Below are 24981 nucleotides of genomic sequence, written 5' to 3'. Positions count from 1 at the left end.
ATCTTCGCTGAGACCAGCAATGTGTCGCATCTCTAGCACGTGCGGCATTTTGCGTGTTGCTCACTCAGTGTCTTGAGAAAAAGCGCGCTCCCGGGAAAAAGGTAAGTGACTGACGTGCTCTCCTTTAATCCGTCTACCAGCTGAGCAACGCAACAACACACGCAAGCTGCATCCAGATTTTGCTTGATCGACATCTGATCTGCCTATGGCCGTCGGGCCGCTACCCGTCAACTCCTTCGGTCATCATTATAGTGTGCTTCGACCCTGATGTCATCATGTATCACGACTACCATTTGCCCTGTCGAGTTTGAAGAAAGCCGAGCCTTCCGCCTGGACCAAGTTCACTCTGCGAAATGTGGAGTGTGCCACAGATTACGATCAGTCCAGCGCCAGTCGTCGGATGGTAAGAGATTGTGGGAGACCAGATGTACGAGCCTAAGGACTGCTTCCAGCATCTCTGAGCGAATGTGTAGCAAACATGCCTATTGCAAGTCTTCAAAGCTGGTTTGCGCAAAATAAACACGGATTTTAAGCATAAAAATAACTGTCTCAGGCGTTGATCTTGTCCGGGAGACCCTAGCTCAACACGATCCGCAGGGCCGCTACGCCGTGTCTCCGAGACCGGCGGAACAGGTCCGTCCAGGGCTGGCGGCCAGCTTCCAAGGTTCTCCTGTGCTGGATGCCATATTCCCTTGCGCCCGCATCGATCATATACAACCGATGCCGAAGGCATTGACACGCTGTCAAAAACTCTTCCCTGAACATTTGTATTGGACAATGTTACTTTTCACAGATCTCTCTATCTAACTTGGCAGCTCAACGAGTCTCTTCATATCTCGAACTAACAGCAGCCGAGCTCCGCCCTCCCGACATAGCAGAGCCGCTTGCAGTACACCATATCTACGTTCGCACCTCAAGCCAAACTCTTCCCAAGCACCCAAGTAGCGTCGTTGACGAAAGCGCCCGCGGCGTCGAAATCGTGCGTGCCACCATTCGTCGCGACATAACCCACGTTATTGAAGTGGCGAACGTAACGAGTCGGGTAGTTCCATGCGCGAATCGAGTTGCCTTGACCACTGAGCCCAGATTGTGGGCAGAAAGTAGCGTCTTCCTTGAACGACTTCGAGTTGTCGTTTGCGTTGACCTGCAGCACGAAGTTGTAGTGCCTCAGGAAGCTGCCGGGGGTATCCTTGGACTCGAAAGAGACGCAGCGCGAGTTGCCGAGGCCAGTGCGGACAGTCCAGCTGGCTTGCTGCTTGAGTGTGGTGCTGCTGGAAGACGAGACGACTTGAGTGTTGACGGTGGCTCCGGAGTGAGCGAGGTAGCGATCCGTGTAACCGGGCGTTGTTGCCTTGAAGGAGACTGACGACCCAACAGTGACTGCTGGGCCGGTAGTTAGTGCACTGTTTGAGTATTTCGCAGCCACGATGTCCGACTGGATCGAAGCCTCAGTAGCATCAGAGTTGTATTTCGCGTAAACGCAACCCTCGTACCAGAGCCCGGCGCCTGAGATACTGTTGTCTCCACCGATACCGAGCAGCAGGGCTCCCTCCTTGTGCATTGGGTTATATCCAGCAGGCCTGACTCCAGAGTAGTAGGTCGATAGCGAGCCGGAAGCAGCGTTGCCGCCGCGAAGAGCCCACTGGTTCGGCTGGCCTTTCACGATGGCCGTCAGGAATTGATACGAGATCGAGGGGTCGGCAGGGTTGTTTTTGGCGTTGTAGCCAGAGAACAGACCGTTCTCAAGATCTGCCATCAGCCAGGGCCCGGCTGCGTTGATAGTTTTGTGTTAGCCGGAGCCTACGCTCGTCAAAGTACACCTTCGGGAAAATCCCTACCTCCATTGCCACTTCCCCAGATGGTATTGGTTCCGAAATAGATGGCCTCCATATGACCATCTCCCGTGTCCAAGTTGTTCGTTTCCGCGTTTCCGTAGTCGAAACAGCATCCGTCATTGTAGACAGTGCCGTCAATGACAGCGTAGATGCTTTGAGCTGCGTCACCAGTAGGTACACCGTTGGTGACATCGTTGCGATAGCCCGTGCCTGGGGAAATGTAGACGCCGTATGCCTTCTTTCCATTCAACAGCACAGGAGCACCGTCGGCTGCTGCGAGATTGTCAAAGCCGCCAGCATCTGGGCCACTTGCAGCGCCACCCGGAGGAGCTTGAGTGAGGTGGTTGTTGTGCCCAGATTGATCGTAGATGACTGTGATGAGGCAAGTGGTTCCCGCGCAGAAGGAATCTTGGGAGGCTGCGTTGGCGACACCACCGGCAGAGAGTGGTTTGATATCTGTTGTCTTGCCATCGGAGGCACGCTTTACTTGGTATAGCGGGCCTGAGTAAGACTTGGACAAGGCACGAGTCGTGCCGTGAGCAGCGACACAAGGAGCCAAGTCACAGGGCCCAGCTGAGACGAAAGGAAGAGTGGCAATGACGCCGAGAGCTAGGGCGAGGCCGGACTTTTGAGGCATTCTAAATAGTCTCGAGAGGGCGTTACAGAATGGAAAATGCAAAAGATTCTGGATTGTGGAAGACCGAGATTTGGGACGAAGCCGCTGTATTTATAGTCTGGCCACTCCATTTCTAGTATGTCCATTCGTGTCTTTTGGTTTGGGCTCGCGGACTGTGACCGCTTCCAGTCGAAGAGGGCAGGTAGGAGGTCATGTCAATTGCGTCGGAGCATGTCATGCCGCGGACACGCTAGAGCAATTGATCCGGTAGTCTAACAGATCTATTGTTCCAGTAGCTTGACACCATGCTGGAGAGCTAGGCACAATGCTACCAAGTGGCCAGCATGGGCAAAGCATGTATGCCGGCTCCGCAGCGTGAAAAGTCATCAGTGCCGTCTCTTGCGTGGTCGGGCAATCTGCAGCATGCATCGTGGCGTTGTCCGCGTGGTCAGGTAGAGCATGGCGTGCAATAATTTTCCGGTGTCCTCAAGTCTGCTTGTGTATATGTCCGGTTATGGATACCATATACGCTTGCATCTTTGACCAGTGACTGCCTGCTATTTCTCTCTATATTCCACTCCCCTTCTCGACCTGGCAGCCGGCACACGATCCGACTGCCGGCGGAGAAACACGAACCCCAGGTCGGGACGGGGTTGATGTGGGGTTGATTGCGGGGACCGTATACCTAGAACCCTAACATCCGCTATATTGCGGTCTCGGTCATGCTTGGTAGTGTGGAAGCACACGCGCCGAAGTGCTTGGGTAAATGCTTGACATCGGGTCGCACAAGCACATGTGGAGCCGATGCGGGCGGCTTGCTCCCGTACCCTATTTATCCATCATGCAAGCCACATTGTTGTCTGCTTCGTGCTCGAGCGCATACCGTAAAACCTCGGCTCGTCTGGCTGCAGGTCGGGGACATCGAACGATCATTGTCACTCACTCCAAGCTGAGCTCATGGACATTGGCTGTCTCGGTCATCATTCGGTAGAGGGCTTTCTCGAGCATGCTTTTATCGCGAATGTATGAAAGAGAGTGCTTTCTCATCCTCCGACTGCTTGAACCCAGATTTTCCGCCGTCGAGCGATGGAGGCACAAGCGGCACAGGCGGCGATAGGTGAGAATCCACGTGCATCAGTATGTCTCCGTCAAGTCTCCCTCAAGTCATCCTGAAAACTCTCAGGTGCCATCAGACTGAACTCCGCTTCTCCGCCGTCCTGCCAAAGCACAAACATCTCATCCCCAAGCGTGCCTCCCGGAGCCACAGCATCACCGCGCATGCGCGCAATCACGGGCACGCTCCCAGCCTCAATCCTTTTGCACACCCCAATGACCTCCCGCAAAATATCCCTCGCAGAGCCTTGAGACGTCGTATGCCCAGCAGCCAACTGAACCTCCCTCTCGCCATGCTGCTGCTCTGCCTCGGCCACCACGTTCTCCAGCTTCTCAAGGCTGTCCATGAAATCCCTCCAATTCCCTTGCAGGGGCAGGATAACCGGAACATCCTGCTCCTCTCCCCAGGGCATAGTAGCACGCCGCCGGTAGCACGTGTCGCCGACGAAGAGCCAACGCTCCGCCTCGTCGAAGATGGCCATGGAGTCCGGCGTGTGTCCGGGCGTGTGGATCACACGGAGCCCTAGAGAGCGACCGTTGTGCATCAGCTCCTCGCCATCTTGGGCAAGATGGCCAATGGTGTACTGCGGCGTCTTCGTGCCGAAGGCTTCGCAGAGGGAGTTAGCGCTTAGGTGTTCAGGGCTGATGAAGTCGCGGTCGCGACCAGATGCTATGATCATCGCTCCAGACGCGGCGAATGCTTCTATGCCGCCGATGTGGTCGAAATGGCAGTGTGTGCAGAGGACAAGAAAGTCGTGGTCGCGCTGCTCAGGGCTCAAGATGTCGGACAGGATGAAGTCCCTCAGCTCCTGGGCTGGGATGCCATCCTTGCCATTGTGCGCTCCGCAGCCTGTGTCAATGACTACGACCAGAGAGGAATAGATCTTGACATAGACGTAAGGGAATTCCAGATATTTGTCGTTCTGAATGACCAGGTGGGTGCTGCCATTGAGTCGCGAGCACGAGTATGGCGGTTCGGAGATCGATGGCCCATGGGCGGTGGTTGGAAGCGAGAAGCACATCCTTGTTTGTCCTTGAATGCCAATTTTGACGAGGTTAGACGTCAATCACCAGCTCCCGCAGTCTCAAGTGTGGCGAAGGGCTCCGATGTGGCAAACAGTCGTCTCGCAGGAGAATCCAAGAAGGGGCGCCCACGGGTGATCTCAAGCACCCTTGTTAGCGCACTCGCTTCAACCCGCTATGCTCGCGTGGTCAGACGATCGGCTATCGCGGATTAGAGAAGTTTGCTCGCAAAATCATATCGCTTAGTATGCCGTGATGGTATTCACACAATGGTAAGCATGCGCGCGATGGTATCACGCGAGAACTAGGCGCGCGAAAGTTTTAAACCACAGCAAAAGAAGAGGAAGCAAAAAGCAGCAGTCGAAAGCCTCGGGCCACTCACGTGTTTATTCGATTTCCGAGATATGATACAACAAGCCATCACCCAGAAACCCATCCCTCACAAATCAACAACCTCTCAACATCATCTCCAAGAAAAGTAGCAAATGCTACTCATTTCCGCACAGAAGGCACTTAAGCCCTAACAGCGCGACGCGCGCGCGCAGCCGAGCCACCGACGTACTCGACATCGCACTCGCGCTTCTCGGCAGTGTTGGCCTGAGCGTTCCAGTTGCCGGAGTTCTGAGGAGCCCAGCCGCCGGTGTTGCCGGAGGACTGGCCGCCCCAGCTTCCCCAGCCGCCGGTGGCCGGAGCGCCGCCCTGGGCCTGGGTGTTCTCGGTGGTCGGGACGCTGGCGCTCATCTCGCCGCCGGTGGAGGAGCCAGAGGCCGGAGCGCCCCACTGGTTGGAGCCGGTGTTGGATGAGCCGGACGAGGGAGCGCCCCACGGGTTGGAAGCACCGCTGGACGAACCAGTGCTGGAAGACGAGCCAGAGCTGCCAGAGGACGAGCCAGAGCTCGGGGCAGACGAGGAGCCGCTCGAGGACGAGCCACCAGTGGCAACCTCGCTGGAGGAGTTGCCGGACGAAGAGGAAGCAGACGAGGTGGAAGCGCCACCAGATGATCCACCGCCGCTCCAGACAGCGGGGCCGGGCATGGTGTAGCCGTTGTCCACGCCATCCCAGATGCTGTAGGTCCAGGCCGGGTCCTGCTCAGTGTAGACGCCAGGAATCTTGACAGTGGGGCCAGGCTCGCCGGTACCCGAAGAAGCGATGGAGAGCTGGGCGCACTCAATGTCTGGGATCGAGTATTAGCCATTGCAATTATCAAAGGTGAGGTGTGAGTAATGCGTACAAAACTGAGGCTTGCCCACGTGGTTCTCGTGGATACCGACGTGCTCGAAGCGGACGAGGTACTCTCCCTCCGGAATGTCCTCCGGGATGGTGAAAGTCATGCGGTCCTTCTGCCAGGTGCCCCAAGAGGTGTCGACGTTGGCAGGGCCGTTCTCAGGGCCGCTCTCCCAGACCTTGAACCAGTCACCGTCACCCATGTAGTCGGAGACGGCGCCCGGGGCCTTGGACATGTAGATCATGCCGGGGCCAGGGTGCTCGATGAACTCATTGTTCCAGAGCTTGGCGCCGATGCTGTCACCGGCCTTCGCCTCGTAGGTGCTGGCCGGGGAGGAAAGGGCGCCCTTGTTGCAACGAAGGTCCTCGCTGTTGAGGAGCTCGAACCTCGACGGCTGGTAGTCGTTGGAGTTCTTGCGGATGTACTCGTAGTCGCCACCGACAGCCTGGTCGTTGACAATGAGTTGAGAGAAGATGTAGTGACCCTGGACCACGGGGGCTGCCAGCAGCGCCGCGGCGAGAGCGTACATAGGCTTGACGAACATGGTCGAAGCTGATTGGCGGGTTGATGTAGGAAAGGATACCAGGGATGGTAAAAGGAACGGACGGCTGCCTGAGCGCGTGTGTGGTAACGAACGAATGTGAGTGATGAAGAACAAGCCCTAACTCCCTCAGAAGGGCACCAGCATATATACCTACATGGCCTCCGTCTAGCAGGCTTGTCTGCCTATAAGCGCAATCAAAGTACAAGCAGGACTGTGCTGGGGGCGTAGTTTGACTTGGCGGGCCGGCGGCTCGGCCACGAGGATATGAAGTCAAAGCGACAGCGGTATGGGGGAGTATATTGCTCTATCGGTGACGCGCGCCACCGGCGGACGTCCGCTTGTGTAATCCATACCGTAGGAAAGATGCAGTGGGAGAGGTGGCCAAGGCACTAAGCATGAAGCGCGAGGTCGAGATTGTTGCCAACAGCTCTTATATAAAACGTGCCCAGCCTTGGCTTTGGAAAGGGAGTTTCAAGTGCAGTAAGCGACGAACGCCTCGGTATGCCGAGGCGCGGTGATGAGCAGTCGATACGAGCCAGGATATGTTTTCAGCGGTCTCGGTCATGGTCCGCGAAGGCTGCTGGTGGAGATGATACATCTGTGCGGTCGACGAAATGACCGCCGAAGGATGTGTTACGGCATCGTTTGATGAAAAGGGAGGCGAAGTCGGAGTCGGAAGCGCAGGTGCAAGATTGCCGGGCAGCGGACTGGAGCGCGGGTTGAGAACTCGCACGTGACTCCGCAAGCCCGATTCAGATCAAGTCCGAAGAGCGCACGGTCGAGTCTGGGCGTCCAGTATCATCTTCTTGCCAACAGACAAAGGAGAGGGCGGGAACGCTGCAGAAAAGCGTAGACGAGGGGATTTCAAAGAATGGGTGAGGTGAAGTTGAAGTTGAAGTAGCACGACCTGCTTTTATAGATCGCGTAGGGCTCAGTTAGGGCTCTTCCACAGAGCCCTCATACAACAAGCCACCCATCACCGACGTCGCCTGCATTCGCCCTTACATTGGCCACAGCACTTCTAACCTCCTTTAGGGCTCATCACGATCCGTAAGCCAGGAAATCCAGTGTTGGGCCGGAAATTTACAGCAGTATCTCGATTTGAACATGCCTAGAAGTTGGGTGTCACAGAGCCAGTGTGTTGGCTGCTACATGACCCTGCATGGCTGAGGATTCATTGAGGAACCCTTCGCGGAAGGACTCTTTTGATGATTGGAAAGCTTGTGGCAGAGCTATCGGTTGTGTTGGCGAACAGCGGTCCCGTGTCCAGCGGACCCCATTGTATCGTTATTCGCAAGGCCTTGGAAAAGTTTATTGTAGATGTATTGATGATGTCGACAGAAAACAATGTAGGCCACACATGATTTTTTTACTACTTGGTATGGGTTGAACCGCACATAAAGCCCATCTCGGACGCTTGCTGGTTGGATTGTACTCTGTGTAACGGCGAGATCTGAGATTTGGACATAGGTAACATGCCTCGTGTACCCAGCCATCCAAATGAAGGGACAATACCGGAATAAAGTCGAAGAACAAAATACTTTAGCTTAGTTCGTATTCGCATACAAGCTCTTAGACCACCAAGACCTCAAAGGAAGCAGTGACTGAGAGATTGATGAGTCCCGCCAACCCCAACCCTAACCCTTATAGCCCGTTGACCGATCCGTGCTAGGTCCAATGGGAAGCCCCAGATCTCGGGCTTCATCAAGCTCGCAGCGAGAGCGAAGCAAAGCCCTAGATAGGTACAGCGCACAAGCATTGGGCACAACATGGTGCTTGCTGGCCATGTCCTTGCTTGCGCTTGCTTGCGCAATAGCCAATCTTTGTGCTGACTCGCCTGGCAAATGTGGCGGTGCATCTACAGCGACGATGGGTTTGGCTTCGGGTTCGAGACCGAGGGTCGAACGCGAGTCGGTCTCGAACGCGAGGGTCTAACGCGAGGTTCACGATTCAAGAGATATTTCGCCTCTAAATTTGAAGGAGACTGGATGCTTACAACTGCGTTGATCTGAGCACATGTCCATAATCGATTTCTGTCACTCCCTCAATCGCTTCTCTTTTCTTGCAGCTTCAACAGTGTCTAATACCTTACCTTACCTTGCTCACGATCGTTATCACCCGACACGACTACCGAACATCAGCTCAGCACCGCGTAAAGCGATCAAGCCTACCACCCCACGTCCAACCACCAACCATTTCTCCAGACATCCCAGAGTCAACCAACAACCATGGCCGACGGCGACTCTCCCTCCGAGTTCAAACTCTACCACTACACGCCCTCGAAAGCGGCCCCCGTAATCTTCATCCTGCTCTTCCTAGCCATCACCACCCAGCACACCTGGCAAATGATCAAGCACAAAACCTGGTTCCTGACCGCCTTCATCATCGGCGGAATCTGTACGGCCTACCTCTTCCTACCTTTCATTCAACGTCGATCTTGCTGACGAAAGCCGTCCCGCCCAGTCGAAATCGTCGGCTACATCGCGCGCGCGATCTCCGCCAGGCAAGCGCCAGACTACACTCTCATGCCGTACATCGTACAGAGTCTGCTGCTGCTGTTGGGTCCTTCGTTCTTCGCGGCGTCGATCTACATGATCCTCGGACGCTTGATAGTGCTAGTCGGTGGGCAGAAGCATTCCATAATCCGGCCAAAGTGGCTGACGAAGATCTTCGTCGTGGGGGACGTGTTGTCGTTCTTCGTACAATCTGGGGGTGAGTACAACCCAAACCTACCTTACAGTCAACGAACATCGATCCACAAAATTGACACGGACGCGAACCACAGGTGGCGGCATGCTAGCCAAAGCCAGCACGCCCTCCTCCGCCTCGCTAGCGAACAACATCGTGCTCGGCGGCCTGATCCTCCAAGTTCTCTTCTTCGGGCTCTTCGTGCTCGTGGCGTCGATCTTCCACGCGCGGATGCGGGGCGACTTGACGCTCTGCGCAACAGCATCGTCCTTACCGTGGTCGCGCTACCTGTGGGTGCTGTATGTCGGGAGTCTGCTGATCGTCGTGCGGTGCGTGTTTCGCATTGCGGAGTATGCGGGAGGACAAGAAGGTGTGTTGATGGGTACGGAGACGTACTTGTACGTTTTCGACGCGGCGTTGATGGTGCTGGTTATGGTTGTGTTCAGCGTGCAGCATCCGAGGATGATCATCGGGAGGGAGAAGGTGGCCGGGTATAGGATGGATCAACTGTATTCGTGAGATGCGGAGGGTGTGCTGGAGCACTATGCGAGAGAGCAATTTGGGCCGTTGGGGCCGGGCATAGGTCTGAATCATTCCAGTATTAGGAAGGAGGACAAAAGAAATTTTGTTGCTCATGTGATGCGGCTGCAGGATGAAAAGTCAAAGCAAAGAGGCGTCGTCGAATTGAACAGACAAACTCCTGAGGCGTTCGTTAGCAGAGGCGCCACAGCAAACCCGCGGTCCATTTGGAATGTTGGTCCAGGTTTGCTGTCCAGAGGCTCTTAGTCGATCTAACTATCGATTGGATGGTCTTTGTCGAGCAATACGTCCCAATAGCCCGGCGGGATGACTTTGCACGAAGTGAGTGGCCAGACATTCTCGGCAGCACCAGATGAATGGAGACAATCCTCCGGGGAATAAGAAACGTTGTAAGCCTCGGTCCCAAGAACGCTTGCTTACACCCCAGGTCGGCGGCGGGGTCCGGTAGACCCTGCAGAGGTGATACACAAGCTGGGCGTGGCGATGGTCAAGCACATGGCTGCATCCTGCAACGCCTGTGGTCCGGAGGTCAGTTTCGCTTTGGTCGACGGCGAGGCGGGAGAGGCGTTGGAAAAGTCAGCGCGGCCTTCCAGAACGAGCGATGTGCTTGGCACAGGGAGGGCGTGGATGGCAACGTGGGAGGGCGTGGATGGCAACGTGGGAGGGCGTGGATGGCAACGTGGGAGGGCTCGGAGGGCAGCGTGTCGAGGCGTGTGTCGAGGCGAGTGCAGCGTTGTCTCGCGTGCTCGAGTGCTCGAGCCCTGTTCAACCACGCGAGTTCATCTGTTATACAGCGGGCCAATGGCGGGGCGGCAATCCCACACGTGGGGGGGTGCCTCAGAGGGCGCGTTTTGCGGAGAGGCCGGGCTGAGGCCGCCAACGCCATTTTGACATCGGCTGGCTGAAAGACTAACGAATGCCCCAAGGCACCGCCAGCGCCCATCGCCGGCCGCCTGCAAGCCTCGTCGTGCGGGTTGCGCGTGTCCTGCTGCAGTGTGGGCGTGTCGCGGTGGTATAGTCGACGTGGTCGAAGACAGAGAAGAGCAACATCACTTGCGACCTCACGTGTCCTTCCGCTGCTCCCAAGACATCCGCAGACAAGACCAGCGCGAAGCTCGCCACGCCTCGCGACAAGCAAATCTCGTCGTTCTGGAACGTCCTTGGCATGCAGCGCAGCCAAGTCCCAAGCCGCCAGGGCACGGCTTGTTGGGCCTCACATTCGCTGCCCATGGCGCAAGCAATACCAGTCAAGATGCCCTTCCAAGACCTCCGCCGTCTTGGGTCGTAGAGGGACACGACCAAAGCCGGTAAGTCCCTCACTGGCGCTAGGCCTGAGGACTCGACTCTGCACCGCCCGTATCAGACTTTCCTGGGCACTATATCTTCACCACCCGGCCGTCGTCTCCCTCGCTCGTTTCTCTGTGACCAGCACCGACCACAGCCATCGGCCCATCAGCTCTCGCAGTGCACCGCCTGTACCGCAGCAGCCAAGATGCTCACCGAATACACCTACGTCTTCGCCATCGGCACCTTCTTCGCCCTGCTTGAGGCCTACAACAATGGTGCCAGTACGTTCTCCTCGACCCTCGCTAATCGTTGTACGATCGATCATCGATCCTGACCAATCTTCACAGACGATGTTGCCAACGCCTGGGCCACCAGTGTTTCCTCTCGCTCCGTCACCTACCAGCAGGCCATGGTTCTCTGCCTGATCTTCGAGTTGACCGGTGCCCTCACTGTCGGTGCCAGGACTGCCTCCACCATCAAGAACGGTATCATCCCCATCGCCGCCTTCAACGGTAATGCCGGTGTCCAGCTCCTCGCATTCACTTGCGCGTCCGCTGGTGCTGCCATCTGGGTCATGTGGTGTACACGCAACTCCGCCCACGTTTCTTCGACCTACTCTCTGGTTTCTTCCATCGCCGGTGTCGGTGTCGCTGCCGTCGGCGCCAGCAAGGTCGAGTGGGGATGGAACGGTGGCTCCGGCCTTGGAGCCATCTTTGCCGGTCTCTGCATGGCCCCGATCGCGTCCGGTATCTTCGGCTCGGTGATCTTCTCCCTGATCAAGTTCGTGGTCCACGTCCGTCGCGACCCTGTGCCCTGGGCCGTTTGGACCTCGCCCTTCTTCTTCCTCATCGCCGGCACGATCTGCACCCTGTCCGTCGTTTACAAGGGTTCGCCAAGGCTTGGCCTGTCTGACAAGCCTGCTTGGTACATTGCTTCGGTCACTCTCGGCGTGGGCTTCGGTCTCTTCGTCCTGTCCGCCTTCTTCTTCGTTCCCTTCGTTCACGCCAAGGTGATCAAGAAGGACTACACCCTCAAGCTCTGGGATTTCTTCCAGGGTCCTCTCCTCTTAAAGAGGGTTGCCCCCGCCGATGCCGAGTTCGCTCAGGTCCCCAACTACGCCGTCGTCCAGCACAGCGGTGACATCAAGCGTCCGGGCGCGAAGGCCGAGGCTGCCATGTCCGACGCCGACACCAAGGAGATCACCGTCGTCGACGTCGACACTTCTTCTGAGGAGAGGCCCGCTCCCCTCCACGAGAACCCGCGCGAGGCCTACCGTCTCTTGTTGGCTCAGGCCCGTGAGCAGCACCACGAGGAACTCAGGCAGAAGAAGGGACCTCTCGGCTGGGCCATGCGCACTCTGCACAACAACCAGCTCGGTGCCGGTTCCATCTACGAGCTCCACAACCTCAAGGCCACCCTCGTCCGCATCCCAGCTCAGATCGTCGTCGGCGCCCTCTACGGCATGTCTTACGATATCCACCGTGCTCAGGTCGGCGTTCTCGGAACTCCTGAAGGCCGCCGTATGGACCGCGTGTACTCGCACGCGCCCAAGTACAGCAACGAAGTCGAGTACCTCTACTCCTTCGTGCAGATCATCACGGCCTGCACTGCTTCCTTCGCGCACGGTGCCAACGATGTCGGAAACGCCGTCGGTGTCTGGGCTGCCATGTACTCCGCTTGGTCGACTGGCGAGACTGTCGGTTCCAAGGCCCCTGTCCCTCTGTGGCAGATCGCCGTCATCGCTCTGACGATCTGCTTCGGTTTCATCACTTACGGTTACAACATCATGCGAGGTAAGCTCCTCCACCAGTCTCACCCGTTGCAAGGCAATCCACTAACTCCTTTTAGTCATGGGCAACAAGATCACCTACCACTCCCCCTCCCGCGGCTCGTCCATGGAAATGGGCGCGGCCATCACCATCCTGATCTTCTCGCAGTACAAGCTGCCCGTGTCGACCTCGATGTGCATCACCGGCGCGACCGTCGGCGTGGGCCTCTGCAACGGCACCTTCAAAGCCGTCAACTGGCAGCGTGTCGGCCTCCTGTTCTTCTCCTGGGTCATGACCATCCCCATCGCCGGTCTCATCGGTGGTATTCTTATGGGCATCACCCTCAACGCTCCCGGTTACTAGACTGTTGGTGTCCGAGTGTGGTGGAGGTAGAGAGTCCAGAGGTGTGGGCGGGATGTGTGCATAGATCTTTTGCTACTCTTTTCTGTTGGCAGCGCTGCTGTTGTTACGAGCCAGTCGCTTCGATATAACGTTAATGGATACCCTCGCTTTTTCTTTTTGGAGACCTTGCTCTTTCTCTTGCGTCCCGAACGGCTCGCCCTGTATCTTGGAGTGTTGCTAGCGTTGCGCAAAGCCTACCTTTCCTTCCGCAATTTGACTGCAATTGGTGCTTCCGATACCCATTTTTTGTAGAGCGCGCACGCGAAATTCTCCCCTCTTGCAAAGCGCACGCCCACACGTAGCTCATCTGCTCTCACGGACAGCCAACCACCCACCCCATATCAGCTCTTTTCCCACAGCGGCAATACGTCTTTTCCAACATCTCGTAGGGTGCTTTTGGCAGAAGACCGATGCTCTCTTGTGCACTGCGAGTTTCCACGCGGACGACATGAGCTGGGGATGCGATGGAAGGGCTGTTTGGAACACATAGAAGTGAGGTGCGACGCTGAAGGCTGCGCGGTAATCCTTGCAGTGTTTTGATAAGGGTTCCAAGGTCGGAAGATAGCTGATTTGGCGTACGTGTTTTTTCTGTGGAGTGATTTGCTGTGATCGGCCACGGGTGTCGTCTGCTCTGCGGTGTAAGGTAACGGATTTGGATGTTGACGGACGAACCTCCGCAGGCGGCTTCTGATCGGTCGCCGAAAGCCGAACTTCCGATCCGTCATTAGCCAGTGAGCATCTCCTGCTAAATATACGGAGGGACTCTAAACGTCTGGATATCGCCATTCAGTGCAGCCCATGCTCGCATTCTTAACGGGCAACAAAGTCCACACGCATATCCGGACCCTTGTGCCGACCTTCTTCACGCTCACGTTGTGAATGGCCATGCGACGGAAAGCTTATCTCGCGCCACGCCAAAGCTTGGACGCGGGACGCGGGGACAAGTGCAAAGTCTCCACTCGCGCCCTCCGCAAGCGCGCGAAAAGTCCCTGTCGTGCCTGTAACCACTGCGCTATCGCGAACTCACAACCCACTTCTCGCCCGCCCTCGCGTGGTCTAGAGTGCAATTCGCGCATTGGGGTCCCGTTTGTGAGGCGGGCTAGTGCTCAGCTAACACCGTAAGTCTCTCAGCCGTTTCCCTTTCCTTGCTCGCATAAGGTATTATTACCTCCGTCTGTCTCTATCTCTTCTATCTTATCGTCCTTGGCCTCGGTTTTTACTGCCGCATTCAACTTTGTGCTCTTCACTGTGAGGTACATTATTTGAGTACGATACACCCAAGATATCCAACATTCCTCTCCTCACGATCCCCGTCACTCGTATGCCGACCGGGCAAGTCTACTTCTGGAGACCATCCTCGGCTCGCAATGGCCGCCAATGATGTGGGCCCGGCGCCCACAATGGTTGGCGGAAACGCAGAAGACGCAATCAAGAACGACATACAAGTACGCGATTCGGAGGGCTCCATAGTCGAGACGGACAAGAAACCCGTGGCGCCCGACCAATTCGACCAGAAATACCAGACGGGCAAGTATGAGCTGTGGTCGTATTACTCCTACTACATTGGCAACAACGTAAGTAAAAAATCACAACCAACGACTCGGCACCAAACTGACAGACTCCCAGGGCCTCCACCTCTTCAACTTCGCCCCAACCGCGTCTCAAAACCTCCTCAGCCAACACGCAACCGCCATCGGCGGCCCAGACAACACGACCGTCTTCTTCGCCGGCTCAAACCGCACAACAAACAGCATAATCCTCCTCTGCAACGGCATCTCCTTCGCGATCCAGATCGCCGTCCTCCTGCTCATCGGCGCGTACGCCGACTTCGGCTCCTTCCGGCCCAACATCCTCATCGCGCTGAGCATAGTCGCCTTCGGAATCGGCTTCGGCTGGCTAGGCGTGCACGATGAGTCGCAGTGGCAGACCGGGCTGGGGCTGTACATCGTCGGTCTGGTGGCGTACCAGCTGTGCCTGACGTACTGGACGGCGGCGTTCCCGGGCCTGGCGAGGAACACGAAAGAGTTGCGGGAGCAGGCGCAGTCGTACGAGGCGGGCGACGCGAGCAGGGAGGAGTACGACTTTGCGGACTCGATGAAGCGCAATGAGCTGGCGAATACGGCGTTTTATATCCAGTCGCTGGGTGAGATTGTGATCTTGGCGGTGATCGTCGGGATCATGTTCGGGTTGAGAGTCAACGATAGTGAGGCAAGGAACAATGAGGGTCTGAGCGTGTTGATTGCGTTCGCGACGGGCGTGTGGCTGCTGCTGGCGGTGCCGTGGTTTGTGCTAGAGAAGAGGCGGCCGGGGCAGGATCCCGGGATGAACATTGTGCTTGCGGGATTCTGGCAGCTGTGGAGGGCTGTGACGCAGATTTGGCAGCTGAAGCAGAGTCTGTTTTATCTCATTGGTAAGTTTGGTGGTGAGCAGAATTGTTGCTTGTTTTGTGCTAATTGAAGATCAGGCTATTTCCTCCTGGGCGACTCCCTCAACACCACCGTTACCGTGATCGGAACCCTCCAGAACAGCATCGTAGCCTACAACACCCTCGACCTGACATACCTTCTCATCGTCGGCATCGGGGCCCAAGCGGTCGGAATCTTCAGTTTCTGGCACATCCAAAAACGCTACAGCCTGTCGACGAAGACAATGTTCAACGCCGTAGCCGTGGCGATCATCCTGCTAGACGCCTGGGGAATGGTCGGGATCTGGACGCAGAAGTTCGGCTTCCACAATGTCTGGGAGGGTAAGGCTCACCCCATCTCTCGTCATTCTAACCATGCCCTGCTAACACTCTAACCCACAGTCTGGCTCTACCAAGCCTTCTACGGCCTCCTAGTCTGCCCCTGGTACAGCTACAGCCAAACAATGATCAGCGAAGTAACCCCGCGCGGCAAAGAGTTCCTCTTCTTCAGCCTGTTCAGCATCGTGGGCAAAGCGTCGTCGTTCATCGGGCCCCTGGTGTCGTCCGCGATCATCGACGCCAGTCCCTCGGGCAACAACAGCATGCCGTTTTACTTCCTGTTCGGGCTGAGTTTGGCTAGTTTCCTGTTTTTGCTGTTTTTCGTGGACTTGGGGAAGAGTCGGGTGGAGCAGGAGGCTTTCCTGGAAAGGGAGAGGAAAGCGAAGATGCACGTTGCTGGGGTCGGGGACGAGGGAAGTGAAGAAGCCTGAGTTGGTGAGATTTGATAGGTTTTTAGATTGGCTTCTGAAACATCATGATGCATGGCCGTCGGATTCCATGACAGCACTGGCTTGTCGAGAGCCAGCCCTGTTCTTTGTATTTTCATGCTCAGCATAAAACATCACTGCACCCATGGAGAGCCTAGATCGGCAATCTGGGTACGACACAGTCAAGACGTTCCGGTTTCACGTGGTCATGGAGTTCTCATATGCGTCTGTGCAATTTCGTTGCTCGACTAGCGTTCATGCGTGCGGTGGCGATGACTGCGTGGAGCAAATCCGCTACACGAGACCACCACCAACCTCCAGTATACGTGACTTGCGGTTTGACCACATCGATTATGTACCGCTGACGAGTGCCAATAAAAACAACAGGGTCAATATAACCCGAAGAGCGAACCTCCGCAGAAAGGAAGTTATCGCGCGACGTGTCCAGAAAAATTTTTGTTTCTCTACAAACGGCCTCAAGCTCATATCCGCGACTCCAGCAACAAACCTGAAAGCCACCTGCAAAGAACAGGAAACAAGAAAAACAAATAAAGAAACCATGCAGCCCAAATCCACCACCACAATCCGCCCCCGCGACCCCACCGACCTCCCCAAAACCGCCACCTTGCTCGCAAAAGTCCACGCCCGTGACAGCTACCCAGTACAAGGCGTGCAGCACGCCGAAGCCTTTCTCTCTTCGCCCTCGACGCTCTGCGTCTGGGTAGCCATCCGGCCTTCCGGGGAAATAATCGGGCATGTGGCGCTCTCTTCTCCTTCGCCCTCCGATCCAGCCGTCGCGCTGTGGAAAGCTCAGAATCGCTCTGAGCCGATAGCTGTGCTGGAGAGGCTGTTTGTTGATCCTAGCGCGCGAGGGGAGGGGTTAGCGGGGCGGTTGATGGGGGTTGCCGTTGCGGAGGCGGGGCACAGGGGATTAAAGGCTGTGTTGTTTGCGTTGGTGAAGGATCAGGCGGCTATGAGATTATATGTGCGAGAGGGATGGGAGGAGTTTGGGAGGAGCATGTATGGGTATGAGGGTGGGGACGGAATGAGGACAAGGATGGAGGCTGTGTGTTTTGTTGCGCCTTTGGGTTCTTAGGTCGGGCCAGAGGTGAGATGAGAGGGAGAGCGAGAGGACACAACGGGATGAACACTTTTGTGCGCCTGGTGCCCGCAAGAATGAGGCACCTCGAAAAGACTAATTTACACTCGCACCGGGAATCCAAGAAGACAAGAAACAATTTTCTCCATTCCCCGCCAATTCCCATCCGGCCTTGTTCGGCAGTACCACGCGCCCCAGAAACACATTGCCGCCTATTCGTCCGCTGTCTGTTCGATAGCGCGAGTCTGATGTGCTGTTACCAGCATACTCTCAGGCTTGCGTCAAGATCGGTTTTTCATGTCGACAGCTATGCTTAACTCCTGTTGCGGCCGGAGCGCCTGGGCTCGCCAGTCTCAGTGGCAGCCTTCTTGGGCTCCTTCTTAGGCTTCTCAGCCTTAGGGGCGTTGGAGTTCTTGGCAGGCCTGCCCTTCTTCTTGGGCGGAGGCTGGTCGCCGTTCTCTTTGGGCCCCTCGGCCTTCTCGCCTTTCTCGCCGTCGGCCTTGTCGTCCTTCTTCTCGTCCTCAGCCTTGCGCTTGTCACCAGTCGAGGCGTCGCCATTGGTAGCCTTCTCCTGCTTGTCACCCTTCTTCTCCTCATCATCCTTTTTCTCGTCCGACTTGGCCTCATCCTTCTCCTCGCCATTCTTCTCCTCGCCGTTCTTCTCGCCCTCATCCTTCTTGTCCTCACCATCCTTGTGCTTAGGGCCCTCCTCCTCAACGTCCAGCTCGCTCGCGCGCTTCACAACGTCATGGCCGCTACGCTCGACACGCACAGCCGGGTTCTCCGGGTCGGCGTTCTTCTTGACCTCGTTGCCGCTCTTGGTCTCCATCTTCAGCTCGCCCTCGGTAGCGACCTGGCTAGCGGTGCCGCCGGGCGCGCCGCCGCCCCATTGCCAGGAGACTGCTAGTTCGTCAGCGATGCGTTCCTTGCAAATGCGACCGGAGTCGCGATAGCGATTGAGCGATGACGTCGTTGCGCGCGATGCTGACTGGCCCGGAAAACGCGATTCAAGTCGCGATAAAACGCGAATCGATCGGAAATCGATGGAAATCGATGAGCGACGATCCCTTTGATGCGCGTTTGGCCAGTTGCGAATCGTAACGACGCGCATGGAAATGGCTTGGCGTTCGACGGGCGACGCGTGATCGCAAGCGACCAACGCCTCACCGCGCAGCATTCGCCGGGAAATCGCGAGAATTGCGCGCCTCAGTCATGTCAGAAGCAAGATGGAAGATTCGCATACCCTTGTCGCCCTCCTTGATCTCGGTGTCAGCCATTGTGGTAGTGGTCGTGGCGCGCGTGAGCTCGGTTATAAATCGCAGCGCAAGGAATAAGGCGGAAAGTCGAACAATCGCAGTCGCGTGTGCGGTGCGCAGCGAGTAAGGTAAGTGAGGTGAGGTGTAGTGAGGTGTGTGTTGTGGGAAGAGAGCAGGCGCAACGGGAAGAGAAGGTGAGGTCTGGCGGAGCTGGGTCGAGCTTGCGCCTGCCCTGCCCTGCGTCGCGCGCGCCTTCGTCATACCGTGCGCCAATTGGGGGCTGGGGAAAACGGGCGGTCCGTGCGCTGCATACGGCAACGCTTCTCCGCACTGTAAGACAAGTCCCGTCTGTACTGCCTGAGGCGCGTTGCGTGGACGACGGCGAGTGAGGCGTTCCATTGATATACGGGTGTTATGAGACGTGCGACGGACTAGCAGGTTGTCGAGAGTGACAGCCTGACCGCTTAGGACCGCAACAGCCTGACGAGCAAGCCTACAATTTTATTAGTGAGAATAGACGACTCCGTGAGCATATATGGCACTGCACGTGGCTCGGTGTTCAGCGCATATCCTCATGCATACGTATGTATATCAGCAATCCAGCGGTGAGTTCTATTCATCCTCATCGCTGTCATCCAACACAAAACCCGCCCTCAGCCTCCTAGCCGGCGGTCTCTTGCTCACCGGCGCTTCTTCCTCGTCATCTTCTCCGTCCCCACCAGCCTTGTCGGGCGCATCGTTCTTCGTCGCGGTACTGGCATTGCCCGAGGCCTCCGCCAAGGGCATTGACTGCTCTCTTGCTGAACGTGAAGCTGAGCGCATGTCTTCGTTTTCCTCAGATGAGCCCTCCGCATCCTCTTCGTCCTCATCCATCTCTGACGTGTCCTCACCATTCGACTTCCTCCCACCATCCGCACGCTTCTCAGACGCCCCGATAACAACATCATCCATGTCTGAAACCACGCCCTCAATCAACGCATTCTCATCTTCACCCAGCGCCCTCGCCACCTCCCTCGCCTTAGCCCTGACCTCCGACTTCTTAGCCTTCTTCCCCTTGCCCCCAGTCTTCGCCTCATCCATCTCCTTCAGCAACTGATTCCGAATAACACCCCTCATCTTCTGCCTCCTCTCCTCTTCCAACCTGAAGAACTCCGCGTCGCCTTCGGCATCGCTCTCGTCATCACTAGCCGTGATAAACAGCGCGCTCTTGATCTTCGCATTGCGCTCCCGCTCTTTCTCCCTCCTGCTTTCCGCGCGCCTCTCAACCTCCGACTCCGTAGGATCGTCCTCCGCGTTCCGGCGCTGCAAGCGGCGCTTTTTCTTCGGCTCCTCCTCGTCCTCGCCGCGTTCCTTGCGCTTCTCGCGCAAGTTCGGAGGGAACATTTGCGCCTCAGCGTCACTTTCGTGTACGCCCGAGTCGTAACCGTCATCGAAGAGCCCCGCGGTTTCGTTGCGAACGAAAGAGCCTTTAGTCTTCGTCATGTCGGTCGCGGATTTCCCGTCGAAAGTCGGAGGGTCGAATTCAGCCTTCTGGATTTGCGAGACGAGATCGTACAGTTTTGCCGATGGCACCTCGCTCGGCATCAGCCAGGAAGCTTCAGTGTCCTCCGCGACGCCCAGGCGTTCGTAGCCCAGCGTCGCGAGGAGGAGGCGGAGGTGCTTATCCTTGAAAAGAGCGAGTCTACGCTCCTTTGAATCGCCAGGCTGGAGGAAGATGCTGGGTGCTGTGGGCTTCACATGTTCGATTTCGTTCCCCCCGTTTTGTCCATTCGACGTCGTCTCGATCTGCTCCCACGCTTCGCGCTCTTCCGCGGCATGCATCACTTCCTCTCGCACCCAGCTGACGCTGTCGGCCTTGTTGTGCTCGAGCATGACGCCGACGGCAACGCCGAGCTTCTGGTCCTCTGTGATAGTAGCCTTGAAATCCAGCTCCGCAGGCGGGCGAGGAGCAGCTTTCTCGACGACGCGGTCAAAGCCGTTCTGCAAGTAGAAGACGGTGCCGCCGATCTTGCTGAAAAGCATCTCGATCATGCACACCTCCTTCCAACCCTCGCCTTCGGTGTCCTTGGAAACCCATTTAATGCAGCGTCGGAAAATCTGTCGGACCAGCTCCTCCCAGTCTTTGAACCCCTCGATTGCGGGGCTCAGACCTTCCGGACCTTTGATCAGACGCTGGAAGAGGAGAAGGATGTCCACTCGGAAGAGCAGGACGGCGAGCTCGTTTTTGAAGGCCAGGCGGTAAAAGTAGCGGTGACATCGCTTGAGCTGTTCCGGCGACAGATCGGCGTAAAAATGGAGAAACGACAGGAATGTATCGACGCACTTCTGGTTCATGAACTTGGCACTGAATCTGGCGAAGTCGAACTTGCGTTCCGACGCTGCCAAGTGGATTTCGCGTTCCTCCTCCTCGGCTTCCTCGTCGGCCTCGTTCGCGTCGGCAGTTTCGCCTGTGGCCGCGTCGGGCTTCTGCTTTTGCTTTCGTCTCGCGCGCCTCTTCGATCGGATCTGCAAATCGACGTTGACTTTGCTGTACCTCTCCAGCATGCGCACAAAGACGTGCGTGCATTCCGTGACAGCATCGAGGTAAGCGAAACCCTGGCGATTGTAGCCTCTTAGAAGCTGCAAGATGCGTTCGTGCGTCGACTCCTCGTAGAAAATGCGGTTCTGGATATTCTCCGCGATCTCCTGGTCTTCCTCGTCCTTGCTCTCAGCCATCGACTGCACCGTGAGCAGGATCTGCGTGAAAGCCAGCATCGTGCTCTGCACCACCTGCCACTTCTTGTCATCGAGGAAGTGTTGCATTGAGCGGTTAAGGAGGACGAAAGTCTCCTGATCCAGTACAGCGGCGATGTAAGCGTAGCTGTTGTCTTGCAAATTTGCTTCCGTTACGTTTCGGCCATTCGCCTTTGCGACAGCTTCGTGTCGGGCGGTGGCGGCGCTGAGGAACCACGATATGAGGTAGAAGTACTGTTTGGTGTGCTCGTCGGTGTGGCGCTCGTCCTGGGTGTCGCGCTCAATGAGCTTTCGCAGAGCGAGGAAGAGAGGGTTGAAAGAGGAATCCAGAAAGTCTTCGACGAAGGACTTCAGGATTGTCTCTGCCGACTCCGTGATGTCGCATCTCCCGCCGATGTCAAGTTGCTCGTTCACGTCAGGTGTGTTCTTGCCCCGAAATTTGGGCTTGTCCCACTTTTTGCTCTTATCCATCTGATAGAGGGTCTGTTGATCGTTGGTGATGCTGTGCTGTCCGGTCACGGTCGAGAAATTAGTGTCATCGCGCTTTACCCAGACCATGGTGCCAAATCGATTGTGTCGTGTCGGCGCGTGCTTCTTGTAGCTGTCCAGCATCGATTTCTCTTTCGACAGCAGATCCTTGAACTCCTTCGTGTTATTCTTGGCCACCTGCTGCTTTTCCATAAACAATCTCTTTGGGCTCACACCCTTAAGGAGGTGGAACAAGATTTCGAGCTGCTGGAGAACTTCGTCCTGGAACTCGTCTCCAGCTCCGGATCCCAGGGTGAGTAGGAAGTTGAAGATATCCTGCTTCTGGAATATCTCAATTGTAGTCGATCGCGTAATCTCGTTCTCATCTCCCTGGCTGGGGAGATGTTGCGGCTGTGTGATCATGGCAACGTTTTTGAGAATTGTGAGCGACAGCCCAATGATCGCCTTCTCATTCGGCGATCGCTCAGCTCTCGGCTGTGCCATGCCTGGAAGAACGACTCTCACAATTGCCCTCAATATGTCGGCATTCTCGAAATGCAGAAGCGCACGCTTGTAGCCAACTTGAGCCAACTGGAGATACGGCACATGTCGGTGGAAGTTGCGAGTTTTGTCGTCGTCCTTGATGTCCTCCTCCACCGGCGTCGTCAGACATGCCAGTACTTGGAGACATGCGACTGCTGTCTTGCTCTTGAGTTTGCTCGCCGTGCCATTCTGAGGAAATTGTGCCAGAATCTCCAACAGGTCTCCCTTCACCAGGTTCGCTTCCGCGAGGCATCGTCGGACGTCGAACCTCTTTCTTCGCAGGTCGTGAAGTCGGAGCCATCGCAGAAGATCTTTCAGGACCGCATGCGCATCGTCGCCGATTGCTGCATTTTATCAGCGTGTGTTTGCATGAAGGTCGCAGGAACGAGCATCTTACCGTAGGAATCGTCGTACGTGGAGCGGCCACCGAGGGCGGTGACGAGACTGTAGACCCAGGCCCTGATCTCAGGGTCTATCGTCTCGCTCTTCTCCCACACTTCCATGACTGCGAGCGCGAATGACGGTATGATCTCTTCGTCTCGCCCTCCAACACGAGGGGCAGCAGATCAATTTACGGCCAATTCTGGGGAGACGCGACGCGGCGCGTGTCGGGCTGAGGGGAACGCCGACGTGCGCAGAGCTCAGCCCGGCCCCATGTCATCGCTCGGCGAGCTTGACAGACCTCGGCACATGTGAGTAGGCCGAGTTGTCGCGAATCTGGGAGGCTTAAGCCGATGCTGGAAGTGCCAACATTGACACGCTGCTGCTACTGTGTGCCTTCCAATACCATTCTCACCTCCTTTTTCCTGTGCGAGTGGATTCGACAATGTTCAGCACTGTCTCAAGAAGCCTCTCGAGGCATGCCGTCCGCTCATCATGCCGCCAGTTCAGCTCCAGTCGTCCGAGGCTGGCGGAGACACAACCTGCTGAGATCAAGAAGCTTGGTGTGATCGGTGCAGGACAGATGGTGTGCTCGAAATCACGAGATGGATGCTTAGAAAATGGGAGCTAACGCTAGCAAAGGGCCTGGGAATAGCACTCGTCGCAGCTAGAGCAGCTGGTGTCCCCGTAACAGTAGTAGACAACAGCCAAAAGTCACTGGACAAGGGCCTTGCATTTGCCGGTATGCCCTAAACGGCAGCCAAACCACCAAAACAGCCTATCTAATGAAAGAACAGACAAGCTCCTCGCCAAAGATGTCAGCAAGGAAAAGATCAGCCAGTCTGACGCCGACACCGCCCGCGCCCGTCTTACTCCCACCACCAAGACCGACGACTTGAACGACGTCGACATGGTCATCGAAGCCGTGCCCGAGATCCTCGACCTCAAGCTTAAGATCTTCTCGGACCTCGCCCACATCTGCCCCTCTCACGCCGTCCTCGCAACCAACACCTCCTCCATAAGCATCACGCGCATCGCCGCCGCGACGAGCAAAGACCCCACCGACCTCTCCGCCAGCAGCCGCGTGCTCAGCACGCACTTCATGAACCCCGTGCCCGTCCAGAAAGGCGTCGAGATCATCACCGGCCTGCAGACCTCGCCCGCGACGCTCGCGACAGCCCTCGAGTTCTGCAAGCGCATGGGCAAGATCCCCTCGTTGTCGGCCGACTCGCCGGGCTTCCTGGCGAACCGCATTTTGATGCCGTACATCAACGAGGCGATCATCGCGCTGGAGACAGGCGTCGGCGACAGGGACAGCATCGACGCGATCATGAAGAACGGGACGAACGTGCCGATGGGCCCGCTGCAGCTGGCGGACTTTATTGGGCTGGACACGTGCTTGAGCATTATGGAGGTGCTGCACTCGGGGCTTGGAGATTCCAAGTACAGGCCTGCGGTCAGGCTGCGGCAGATGGTTGACGCCGGTTGGCTTGGAAAGAAGTCGGGCAAGGGATTCTATGAATACTAAGAGACGGTTGACAATTGGAATCATGCGGGTGTACGAGACGGATAAATGAGTTCGCAGTAATGAGAATTACTTTTCAAGTGTACACCGGGCACACCTCCCTAACCGCCACATGAGGGTTTTCAAAGCGTGCGAAGAGCTCGCCCGGCCTCTCCACCACATCGCCATTGCCAATCCTGATGGTGTTCCGTCGTTCGCAGACTCCATAACCCACCAACATTCCACTGCATATTCGTCTCGTGCGAAGGAAGTGGCACGAGTCGTCCGTCAACGACCACCTCACTGAGTAACATCTTCCGAGCCGCCAATTCAGCGAGTTTCCACGAAGCTTCTTTGATCAGCCTGCGCGTTGGGAGGCACCAGGCGAGCGTCGCATATCAATGATGGCGTTGACTGGCTGGTGTCGTTCCATAAGGACCATGATACTCCGAGCGCACTGTTCCATTCGTGTCCGGCTCTCAGAAAATCCAGTGGCAAGTCGCGAATGCTTCCAATGAAATCTGGAAACATCGCTGGTGGTTGCAGAAGATGAGAGAGTAAGACCGCCACGAGTCGCAAGACACCTCGTCGAACAGTATCATCATCATGGGTGCGCATTGTTTGTCCACCAATAGCTTCGCATACAAGCCGAACACGCCGAGCCAGTGTCGTATGTCTCTTCATTCGAGAGAGCAAACGACACATCACCGATCAATCGATCTTAGGAACACGTCCAGTTTCTCAGGTCAAAAAGATGTCGCCCCAGCAGTCCCAATAACCGGG

General features: G+C 56.5%; 10 protein-coding genes across 10 annotated transcripts; 5 read left to right on the top strand and 5 right to left on the bottom strand.

Moving 5' to 3' along the window:
• Window positions 1-913: 913 nt before the first annotated feature.
• On the bottom strand, window positions 914-2472 carry abfB (putative alpha-L-arabinofuranosidase B; the record flags this gene model as incomplete). The annotated part of the gene is made up of 2 exons (XM_069376896.1): window positions 914-1770; window positions 1839-2472. The coding sequence occupies 2 exons, from the start codon at window positions 2470-2472 to the stop codon at window positions 914-916; spliced, it is 1491 nt and encodes a 496-aa protein (XP_069226178.1).
• A 1127-nt stretch (window positions 2473-3599) lies between these two features.
• Window positions 3600-4586, bottom strand: WHR41_08291 (uncharacterized protein; the record flags this gene model as incomplete). Its single annotated transcript, XM_069376895.1, has 1 exon — window positions 3600-4586. One exon carries the CDS (start codon window positions 4584-4586, stop codon window positions 3600-3602), a length of 987 nt encoding a protein of 328 aa, XP_069226179.1.
• Window positions 4587-5100: 514 nt separating this feature from the next.
• On the bottom strand, window positions 5101-6862 carry WHR41_08290 (uncharacterized protein; the record flags this gene model as incomplete). Its single annotated transcript, XM_069376894.1, has 2 exons — window positions 5820-6862; window positions 5101-5762 (listed from the first exon to the last, which is right to left on the bottom strand). The coding sequence occupies exons 1-2, from the start codon at window positions 6355-6357 to the stop codon at window positions 5101-5103; spliced, it is 1200 nt and encodes a 399-aa protein (XP_069226180.1). The 5' UTR covers window positions 6358-6862.
• Window positions 6863-8585: 1723 nt separating this feature from the next.
• WHR41_08289 (uncharacterized protein) lies at window positions 8586-9564 on the top strand (the record flags this gene model as incomplete). The annotated part of the gene is made up of 3 exons (XM_069376893.1): window positions 8586-8754; window positions 8821-9069; window positions 9143-9564. The coding sequence occupies 3 exons, from the start codon at window positions 8586-8588 to the stop codon at window positions 9562-9564; spliced, it is 840 nt and encodes a 279-aa protein (XP_069226219.1).
• A 1439-nt stretch (window positions 9565-11003) lies between these two features.
• On the top strand, window positions 11004-13004 carry WHR41_08288 (uncharacterized protein; the record flags this gene model as incomplete). Its single annotated transcript, XM_069376892.1, has 3 exons — window positions 11004-11153; window positions 11220-12665; window positions 12721-13004. Exons 1-3 carry the CDS (start codon window positions 11078-11080, stop codon window positions 13002-13004), a joined length of 1806 nt encoding a protein of 601 aa, XP_069226218.1. The 5' UTR covers window positions 11004-11077.
• A 1406-nt stretch (window positions 13005-14410) lies between these two features.
• On the top strand, window positions 14411-16217 carry WHR41_08287 (uncharacterized protein; the record flags this gene model as incomplete). Its single annotated transcript, XM_069376891.1, has 4 exons — window positions 14411-14617; window positions 14670-15453; window positions 15508-15789; window positions 15850-16217. 4 exons carry the CDS (start codon window positions 14411-14413, stop codon window positions 16215-16217), a joined length of 1641 nt encoding a protein of 546 aa, XP_069226213.1.
• A 556-nt stretch (window positions 16218-16773) lies between these two features.
• On the top strand, window positions 16774-17310 carry WHR41_08286 (uncharacterized protein; the record flags this gene model as incomplete). Its single annotated transcript, XM_069376890.1, has 1 exon — window positions 16774-17310. The coding sequence occupies one exon, from the start codon at window positions 16774-16776 to the stop codon at window positions 17308-17310; it is 537 nt and encodes a 178-aa protein (XP_069226212.1).
• Window positions 17311-17626: 316 nt separating this feature from the next.
• On the bottom strand, window positions 17627-18775 carry WHR41_08285 (uncharacterized protein; the record flags this gene model as incomplete). Its single annotated transcript, XM_069376889.1, has 2 exons — window positions 18557-18775; window positions 17627-18213 (listed from the first exon to the last, which is right to left on the bottom strand). The coding sequence occupies exons 1-2, from the start codon at window positions 18588-18590 to the stop codon at window positions 17627-17629; spliced, it is 621 nt and encodes a 206-aa protein (XP_069226211.1). The 5' UTR covers window positions 18591-18775.
• Window positions 18776-19169: 394 nt separating this feature from the next.
• WHR41_08284 (uncharacterized protein) lies at window positions 19170-22816 on the bottom strand (the record flags this gene model as incomplete). Its single annotated transcript, XM_069376888.1, has 2 exons — window positions 19170-22657; window positions 22711-22816. The coding sequence occupies 2 exons, from the start codon at window positions 22814-22816 to the stop codon at window positions 19182-19184; spliced, it is 3582 nt and encodes a 1193-aa protein (XP_069226210.1). The 3' UTR covers window positions 19170-19181.
• A 238-nt stretch (window positions 22817-23054) lies between these two features.
• On the top strand, window positions 23055-24707 carry WHR41_08283 (uncharacterized protein). The gene is made up of 3 exons (XM_069376887.1): window positions 23055-23280; window positions 23337-23436; window positions 23492-24707. Exons 1-3 carry the CDS (start codon window positions 23140-23142, stop codon window positions 24220-24222), a joined length of 972 nt encoding a protein of 323 aa, XP_069226217.1. The 5' UTR covers window positions 23055-23139; the 3' UTR covers window positions 24223-24707.
• The last annotated feature ends 274 nt before the right edge of the window (window positions 24708-24981 follow it).

The sequence above is a fragment of the Cladosporium halotolerans genome (assembly GCF_011745625.1).
Source record: "Cladosporium halotolerans strain TM138-S3 chromosome Unknown Sca39, whole genome shotgun sequence".
Lineage (NCBI taxonomy): Eukaryota > Fungi > Ascomycota > Dothideomycetes > Cladosporiales > Cladosporiaceae > Cladosporium > Cladosporium halotolerans.
This window is presented reverse-complemented; position numbering and strand designations above follow the sequence as displayed.